The sequence below is a fragment of the Pteropus vampyrus genome, unplaced genomic scaffold, assembly GCF_000151845.1.
Source record: "Pteropus vampyrus isolate Shadow unplaced genomic scaffold, Pvam_2.0 Scaffold77, whole genome shotgun sequence".
In the NCBI taxonomy this organism is placed as follows: domain Eukaryota; kingdom Metazoa; phylum Chordata; class Mammalia; order Chiroptera; family Pteropodidae; genus Pteropus; species Pteropus vampyrus.
The window spans coordinates 5,167,674-5,176,668 of NW_011888858.1; the positions used below are offsets into that span (position 1 = coordinate 5,167,674).

At 45.5% G+C, this 8,995-nt stretch overlaps 1 protein-coding gene and 1 long non-coding RNA gene across 2 annotated transcripts in view; one reads left to right on the top strand and one right to left on the bottom strand.

The window, feature by feature from the left end:
• Positions 1-1,699: 1,699 nt before the first annotated feature.
• RASL11B (RAS like family 11 member B) lies at positions 1,700-6,186 on the bottom strand. The gene is made up of 4 exons (XM_011362649.2): positions 5,839-6,186; positions 5,169-5,225; positions 3,973-4,049; positions 1,700-3,176 (listed from the first exon to the last, which is right to left on the bottom strand). Exons 1-4 carry the CDS (start codon positions 5,984-5,986, stop codon positions 2,706-2,708), a joined length of 753 nt encoding a protein of 250 aa, XP_011360951.1. The 5' UTR covers positions 5,987-6,186; the 3' UTR covers positions 1,700-2,705.
• Positions 6,187-6,607: 421 nt separating this feature from the next.
• LOC111741358 overlaps positions 6,608-8,995 on the top strand; it is a 36,149-nt gene continuing 33,761 nt past the window's right edge. The window contains exon 1 of the long non-coding RNA XR_002780972.1: positions 6,608-7,163. This is a non-coding gene — a long non-coding RNA (uncharacterized LOC111741358). The remainder of the gene's footprint in view (positions 7,164-8,995) is intronic.

Below are 8,995 nucleotides of genomic sequence, written 5' to 3' on the forward strand. Positions count from 1 at the left end.
CACTGGACATTATTCATACAACCACACAGAATGAACAGAAATAAAAGTGAGCGGAATCTAGTCAGACATACTTGTTGCTGCCTTTGAATTGAGATATTTTTAAATCTCATGTTAGCACCATTTCCCTCCCTGTCCCCAACACACACATACAACCTTCTTCGAGGTTAAGTTAGGCTTAAAGTATAAAAAATTGCCCTCCACATAAGGAAGATTTGGGTCATTACCAGAAGTCTCATTAAGAGCAGGCAGGGTATTTATACTGTAAGAAAACAGATTTGAAAGTCTGGCACCATACCATAGTAGGCCCTCAGTAACTACTCCTTTTGGCTGCTTCCCTTGGTCCCACGGCCCCTCGTATACAGAAGTATGTACCAGATTATGAAATGTTATAAAGGAATAAAGAACATTGTGTATTATAAACAATAATATAAACAGAGCCACTTTAAAATGGAGCCAGAGGTGCTGTGCCAGAGGAACTGCCTTGCAGGTCTTATGCCTCAAACCTCAGAATGTTAAAAGCGGGGAAAATGACCTTTGTACTGGGCCTAAGCAACCTTGTTTCCCAAAGAACCTGTTACAAAGATAACAAGATGGCTACCAGACTAAAAATTAAAAACATTGGTTAGAATTAACATCACTATGTTATCTGCACCGATAGAAATGCTTTCCTTCTATTGATGTAATTGTTCCCCTTCCCTTTCTCATAAATACCCATTGCCTTTATCTCCTAATGAGAACATTATTTGGGATTCCACCTGAATCACTGATTCTCAGAGCTATTCTTATTGATCTCAAATGCTCATTTGCCTCTCAATTTTAAAGGCCTCCTTATTAACATTATAGTCGGAAGACAGTGATTCAGATAGTGTGAACTTGAGGTTGTTCCTCAAAACTCAGAACTTGTTTTCTTTTCTATAAAACAGTAGTGTTACTTCCTCTACCATCCTCACATGGTTTTCCCGAGGAATAAATGAGATCAGGTATGTGGGAGCACTACTCAAATATTTGCCCATAAGGTGGTTACTCGGCTTGCATGAAAGGTCTCTCAGGCCCAGATGGACACAGAGGCGTGGCCTAGCAGTTTAAGCACATACACCTGTGGCAGCAACTACAATGGAGGGGATCCTGAATGACCCAGAGCAGATGGAAAGAGGGGAAGGAGCAGCGTGCCAGTAATAAACAGGTGTACAGCACTGCTCACCTCCCAGCTTCTACAGTGAGAATAAAGTGCACTTTTAGAAAGCAGCATACCCAAAAGGAGTTTTGCCAAATGAAGCATGTATGGAGAAGCAGTAATCTGGTGGAGAAGCAGTAATCTGGTGTAGAAGCATTGATGTCTTCAAGGCTTAGCTGAGAGATGCCTTCACAGCATAAAATATATCACCAGACATTTGTCTTAAGTTTGTCTGTAGGATCATAAAGGAAATGAATAGGAGATATGCTATTCTTGGATATAAAGCAGCAGATTACAATTTACAACTCTCATAGGCCTTGGTCTTTGACAAGACACTTAACTTGTTTGTAAGCCTGTTTCCTCACCTGTGAAGAGAGGATACCAGAACACACCTTCGGTCGGTCCTGGCACCTGGGAGAGAACCCTGGAAGGCACAATGCCCGACTCCGCATGCACAAGACACTGAGTAACACTTTGTCTGAAGGACAAAAGGTGAGCATTTCAATAAAGACAAAGTAAGAAGTCTGCTCTTTTAAAATGAGATTTATTGTACATAAAATAAATTAATTACAATTTAAGCCAAAGCATGAGTGGCTTTTTAAAGTGCGTCTGTGTAGGGGATCTGGCGGTGGCCCTGCATCTGTTCACCCGCTATAAGATAGCATTTTCGCATCTAAGCCATGACTCAGCCAGGCCTGGGAAGCAACCCAACATCATTGCCATGAACCATTTACACAAATCACACCAAATTCAATGGACACATTTTTTTTCCTGTACCCAATGCAACATTTCTTAAAAAATTATACAGTCTCACAATTACTCAAAAGTCTGGGACTGAAGAATTTGAATTTTCAACCACTCAACACCGGCCCAGCTAAGCAGCCTCAGCTGTGTCAGGAGGAAGCAGAACCTTCCTGCAGGCCGTATAAGCTTACAGATGTCTGCATATCCAACACTTTGGCCCATAAGCTCCACCCTTTTTGGGGGGGAGAGGGGATTATTTTCTTCTCTGTTCTTTAGAAAAGGAATCTGGGTATCTTTCAGGTTAGAAAGTCATTCTACAAGGAATAGTGTTCCAAATCTTACTCATAAGAGAAAAGCAATTCTTCTATTTGGGGGGGTGAGGGGAGAAGGAAAAGAAAGAAGAAAAAAACAGAAAGCCTATGAGACTTAATCTGTTCTTTCATTCCCACTGTAAATCCAATATATCTGGTGAAACTACAACTGTCATTTAACAAGGTAGTTAAAAAAATCCAAAGCAATTATGTCCCCTTCCCACTCCATAGGAAAAGAATTAGCATACATGTCACATATTCAGAGAGCAGCTAGGTGGGTTCATTCAAGCCTCATCAGTTCTGTCCCCTGCTCAGAACAACTCTTCCTTTTCAGCACCAGTTCCATTGGCCCGCCTGGCCTCTCTGCTACAACCTTTTCTGGAACCATGAATTACTGCCAGCATTCAATGTTCCTGCATTGGAAGGACCTCAGGCTCTGCTCCTGGGAAGACCAAACCCCCTCAAGTGTCCCTGCTTCAGACGGAGGTGACAGTCCTCACTTTGGCAGAAAGGGCTTGCTTGAACCTCCTCTTCAGGTCCTGCATGTTGGGTGACTTGGGTCTGGGGATAAGAGAGGTTCTTCGCTTCTCTGGTGTGCTGCTGGGTGGCTGTTTGTGACTCACTTCTTTGCACAGGATGTGGAAAGCATTGTAGACATCATTGTAATTTTCACTGACAGACACTTCATAGAATGAACAGCCCAGCATGCTGGCCAGCTGCAGTCCGAGCTGAGGGTCCACCTGCTTGATGTGCAACAGGTCAGCTTTGTTGGCCACAAGCACCACGGGCAGCCGACTGCCCAGGTGTAGCTGCTGGACGTGCTGGTGGAGCTGGCCAATGAGTTCATAGCTCTTGTAGTCGGTGATAGAGAAAACAATCACCACAGCATCTGCCCAGCGAATGCACCTATTTAGCTGTTCATTGCAGCTCAAGCCATTCTCGTGGACCTGAAAGAGACAGGTGATGGCAAGGTGAATTGTGATTGCCGAAAAGAGGCCTGGCTTGGCTGCACAGAGAATTCAAAAGAGCCCTTGACAGGAATGCCAGGTCGCAGGCCATAAACAAGTTATATCCCCACACACTTCAGCTTTCTTGACAATATGTTGATCCAGCTGCACAGAGCTGGAATAAATAACAGTGCAGCTCACCACACTCAAGTGGAAAATTGACCTGCAGAGAACTCCATGCAGAGAGACTTTGTAGTTGCATAAAATGGGAAATTAACTGGCTAGACAGTAAGTCTGGGGAAGTAAAGATAGGAGCTGGAAGCATTTAAACCTGGATAACTGCCCAGTTCAAGAGGGGGGAAAAAAAAACCAATACACACACATTAGCATGGCTCTTTTGTCTATAGAGTAACTTTCCACAATAAAAATTGATTCCAAGTATTTGGAGACTATACCTAAATGTTTGCTTTTTAATGCCAAAAACACAAATGTAAAAACTGACCTTTTAACTATAGCAAGGAAACTTTGCCAGTTCCAAGTACGTTTGATTTGGTCTTTTCTGCAGAATCCTCCTAAGAGAAGATTTCTGCCCCTCAGCCAAATCTCCCAAATTAAGCCAGGCTAAAACTGACCAACAGCCAGATACTATTGAGGAGTCAAACAACATGTAAAATCCTTGACTTGACTCCCCAAATTCCTCTCCTCCTTTAGCATGAGGTACTTTGAGAACAACTGAACAATTCTATAGCCAAGCGAACTCCCCACCGACCTAGTCACACATCTCAGAGCTTCTCACCTGAATACCTGGAGTGTCTTGAACCTGAATAGCCAGGGTTTCACCTTCTATTTGGACTTGTCTAGTATAAAGATTACCTGTGAAGGAAAAAAAAAGATTATGTTCATCCTTCTTGAACAACTTTTAAAACATTGTGGGACTTTTTTTAATTTAGAAAATATAACTTGAACCAATGCATAAAAATATCCTAGTTAATGGGCTTAATTCAGATTTTCTAAAGCAACTGTAATTTTAACCCTATATTAGTGGATTTATTAAAAACCAGGGCAAAATTCGCAAGTTTTTGGAAACATTATCTCATTTTAAATGGAACTTCCATATTTAGAGTCTTTCCTTGAAGCAACTTTTATTGCTTGGCTTGTATGAGATTTGTTTTTAGTACTTTATCACTCTTTGACATAACTTTATACTTTAGCTATTAGATATAACGGTTTGGTAGGCAAATATTGTTAGTAAATGCACAGCCAACATTACCAATTGAAATAAAAATGTGATATAACCATAGCCAACTTTACATCAAAGCAGGAGGCTGCCATGCCTTATCTTGGGATGGTTTAAATAGTGCATTTCAAATAAACCCCTATAGGTACTTCGTATGGTCTAAGGAATGAAACAATTTGTTAACAGAACATAGGCTGAAAGCCTTTAAGCCTCCCCAGTGGCTAGTCTTAATCATAGGGATTGAAATAGTGTCTCATTTATTCAAGAACTCTCCTAAAATTCTATCACCTGGTTATTTTTCTTTGTTAAGAAGAGAACTTTAGGTTTACAACTGCCCTCCTTTGGCCTTTGCTTTAAAAGGTCACCTCTGAAAGGCAGCCAGCAGAGAGGGAAAGGGGTGGGGGAAGGAGCTGGCGCTTTTTTTTTTTTTTTTTTTTTATGACTTTCGCAGGAGTGTTTTGAAGGGAGAGGCTCTTGAGTACAAAGGGTGCTTCCAGCTGGGGTCCCTATAGTTAAAACATACCAAGGGGAATACTTTCAGGCACTTGATAAAATGATGAATGGGCTTGGAATGGAATGAGGCCAGATGGCAGTTGCGGGAATGGGAAAACATGGGGGGTAGTATACAAAGTTGGAGATGCCAAGATTCTGATACTGACTGTCACTGTGAAGGAACCTGCCTGGGAGACATTGAAAAATGGGAACAGCAGTACTGGTGCAAGCTGATGGCATTTTCCTCAAATGTATTTCCTCACCTGCATTTCTTTCATAGTCACCAATGAATCGTTTGGTGAGGAATCGGACCACCAGAGCTGAAGGTCAGAAAAGAGAAAGGAAAGAGGCTTAAACCTGGCACTAGAAGTTTGATTAGTCTCCACCCCACCCCCAGCCTGGAAAACAACTCTCCTAGAGAAAGCCAGCCGGCCACCTAGTGAAATTCCCACCCGCTAGCTCCTTGACCCTTCTTTCCAAACAGACGGAGAAGGGGCTGGAAGGCATGGTGAATTATGGCTCTGTCCAGCTGGAAGGGTCATTGAGCCACACCTAAAGCCTTCCAGCAGATAGATGTCTTTCCTAACCTTAAAGACCCCCAGAAGGGGTTACGTTCACTAAGTCTCCTTTCTGTGTCAGGCACTGCCAGAAGTTCAAGAACCCCAAAGTTTTAATGCCAGTTGTGTCGGTGGTGCCGAGAAGGTCGCCTGGCCATTCTGGATCCCAGTTTCCCTCATCTGTTGAAGGAGAGGGTTGCAAGCGATGCTGGCTAAAGTCCCTCCGCAGGGTCAGCGAATTAATAGGAGGCAGTGGGCAGTCCAGCTACAGCTCCCATCTCTCTCCCCACTCCTCGTTGATCAGCGATTCCCAGTGGGGGCCGCCCACGTTCAGCCCTGGAGATAAGGGGGTTCTCGCCCGGGTGCGAGGACTCACCAGTCTTGCCCACGCCGCTCGCCCCCACCACGGCGATCTTGACCAGGCGGCGGCCCGCCGCCCCCAAGCAGTAATCCGCAGCGGCGGCGGCGGCGCTGCCGGGAGCAGGGTACTCGGCTATGGTGCACATGTTCTGAATGAGGCGCATCGCCGCTCCGGCCGAGGCAGCACCGCGCGGGGCAGGAGCTGTTGAGCGGAAGGAGGCTCGCGCTGCGCGGGAGCGGGCGGCAGGACCCGGTCGAGGGGCTCCGCGGTAGTAAGAAAAATACAACAAAAAAAGGAACCGGAGTGGGCACAACGTAAGTTCGCAGCGGACTCGGACTCCGGGCTGGAACTGCACCCGGGCTGCGCGCGCGCTGTTTTCTCTGGGGTCGGCCCCGCCCCCTGCCTCCCGAGGCCAATCCCAGGGCGCCCTGCGCGAGGCCCCGCCCCCGGCGCCGCGCCGCGCGCGCAGCGCCCCTGGGGGCGCCGGGAGCGAGTGCTGGGCCCCGTGAGACGCGAGTGCAGTGGGGCGGCGGGCCCTAGGGGGCCGACATGTGGGTCTGAATCAATAGCTCAGCCAATGGCGGGCGCCGAGGAGGGCTGCACCGAGAACTGGCGCCGGTCCCGCTGCGCCGGCACGGGGCAGATGCTGTGGCTGAGGACTGGGGACACCTCGGGTTCTGGGAAGCCGGGCTCAGCCTGGAGACGCCTATGGGGTACGCTTGCCTGCCTGCCTACCTGCCGAGTGCCTACCTACCTGCCGAGTCCCTGCAGCCAACTGACCTCTCGGCCCCAACCCTCCCACCCTGAGGGAACCTGCGCAGGGGAGGCGGAGGCCTCCGGAGTGTGAGCCGCCGGGTCTGGAGTCCCAGTTCTGCTGCCTCGCCTCCAGCCTGTCTCATTAATTTGGGGTGTGATTGCACTGACTCGAGTGCATCTGGGGTGGCATCCCGGATCACAGATTTGGCTACAATGTTAATAAGTAACAAAGACTCCACAACCACTCCCCTAAAATGTGACTTTTGACTTTGGGGCAAAATAATGTCACCCATTTGTCTCTAGATCCACATTTTCTGGCTCCTGTCGACAGCGTGGCGGATCACTCACCCTCCAACAAGCTCACGTGAACACACGTTTGGGTACATGTACAGCACACCCAGAGGCAAACCAAGAAGTAATTATAGAACAAGCTTTCCAGCGCCTCACATAGTCAGTCACACCTCCTCCAAGAGCTGTGAAACGGAAAGAAACAGTTACCCCAGCTGTCTCTGACTACCGACTACCTTGCAAAGCAGAAACCAGAAAGGATCGGCGTTTCATCTCTGGTCGTAAGGAATGGCAAGGTTAGTAAAGTGACTTAATGCCCAGGAAAATAGGTGCTTACACTCATAAAATCCCAGGTTCCAGCCGCTTACATTCTCATCAGGGAAAGATGTCTTCAATGGTAGGCTAAACTCCCCATCCAAGCAACATTCTGTGGCTGGAAATGACTGTGAAATGTCACCAGCCACGCAGGCTGACACACCCCCCCCTCCAACCTTGGGGGCCCCTGAGTGTTCCCGAGCCTTTTATCCTGGGAACATATGACAACAAACACTGTAGCTTTACGTCCACACCCATATTAAAGGTTGAAATGTAAACGTGAAATAAACCAGTACCCTTATCCACACATGTTAGGTAGGCATCTAGTTTGATTTCCCCTTCCACCTTGATTTAATTTACCAGGTATTTAACAGAATTTATGATGCTGACCCAATTTAGACTGAGATGAATCCTCACAGTTCAGGCGTTTGCAAGAATTCAAGGCAGAAATAGAAAGATAATCTCAAACTGCCTTAGTAGCAAGTTTTCTAGGATGGGCAACATAATTAGCAAGACACACAACCTTAGCAATAAAAGTAATAAAAGATTGACTTCCCGGGAGATCACAAGAATGAAATACAGCCATTTGAATAAGGAGCAGGAAAAAAGCACTTCCAATATGCACCATGTATTTCTACATGGTTTAAGTCAAACTTGAATTTTGATGTTCTGTAAAATCAAACATAGCAAGACTATAATTACAGGTATCTATGCACTTTTTAACCCCCTTCCCCACCCCACAAAAAAGCCTGTAATTCTATCATGCTTACATGGTGAAATACTTATGTAGTCTAAAATTTTTGTTTGACTGCTTCATACACACACACACAACTCACATGATGACAAAAGTCGTCAAGGGGAATTTTGCTTTGAATCATTTTAGATTCTGATTTTGATTACCAGAGGCTGTAGCAAGCCTATGATTTTTCTGTCTAAACACAAAGGCTGAATTTGGTATTCTTTTTTTAGGTCTAAATGATTTGTCTGTGTTTTAAAGAACACAGAAAAGAAATAAGAAAGATGGAGAAAAAAAAGGGGGTAGCTCTTCAAATCACAAACTTCTAACAAATTGCCCACCTCCACCACCCCCTGCCTTCAAATGATGACACTGAGAGTTACCCCTTCTTGGAAATTCACAAGACTAGTAAAAAGGAAGGGAAAGGGGCAGGAGAATTGATATATATTGAAGGCTCGTTTTATTCCAGGCTGTGGACTAGGAATTTAGTATACAAAGATCTCATTTTATCTTCATAACAATCCTATGAGATAGATATAATCATTACTTCCAGTTGCATTATCTTAATAAAACTGCTTAATAAAACTATCCCAAACCTTAAAGGCTCACAATTCTGTGAGCTGACTGTGCTCAGCTGGTCAGTTCTCACTTGGGGTCTCTTATATTTTTGCAGTCAGATGGCAGCTGGGGCTGGAGTCATCTAAAGCCTCATCTGGGCTAGACATCCAAGATGGCTTCTTCACTCACATGTCCGCATTTCAGCTGTAATGGTAGGGACAGCTAGTATTACCCAGCATCTCCCTCTCTACCCAGCCTTTCCATATGGTAGCTCGGGTTTCCTCATAGCATGGCTGTGGCTTCTCAGAGCAAGTATTCTAAGACAGGAAGCAGAAGCTGCCAATCTTTCCAGGCTCCTGCACAAGAATTGGCACAGCATCACTTCTGCTATGTTCTATCGGTGAGTCACAGATCCTACCAAGTTAAAGAACAAGTGGCAGAGACATAGATCACACCTTTAGCTAAGAACAGTATCAAAGAATGTGTGGCCATCTGTAATTCACTCCATTTTATAAAAGA

Excerpts from the sequence above, each read along its gene's own strand:
- RASL11B (XM_011362649.2), bottom strand. The coding sequence starts at position 5,986 with ATGCGCCTCATTCAGAACATGTGCACCATAGCCGAGTACCCTGCTCCC. Across the intron at positions 5,226-5,838 it reads GAGCGGCGTGGGCAAGACTG|CTCTGGTGGTCCGATTCCTC; the intron begins GTGAGTCCTCGC and ends TCTGACCTTCAG. Across the intron at positions 3,177-3,972 it reads AAGACACTCCAGGTATTCAG|GTCCACGAGAATGGCTTGAG; the intron begins GTGAGAAGCTCT and ends TGTCTCTTTCAG.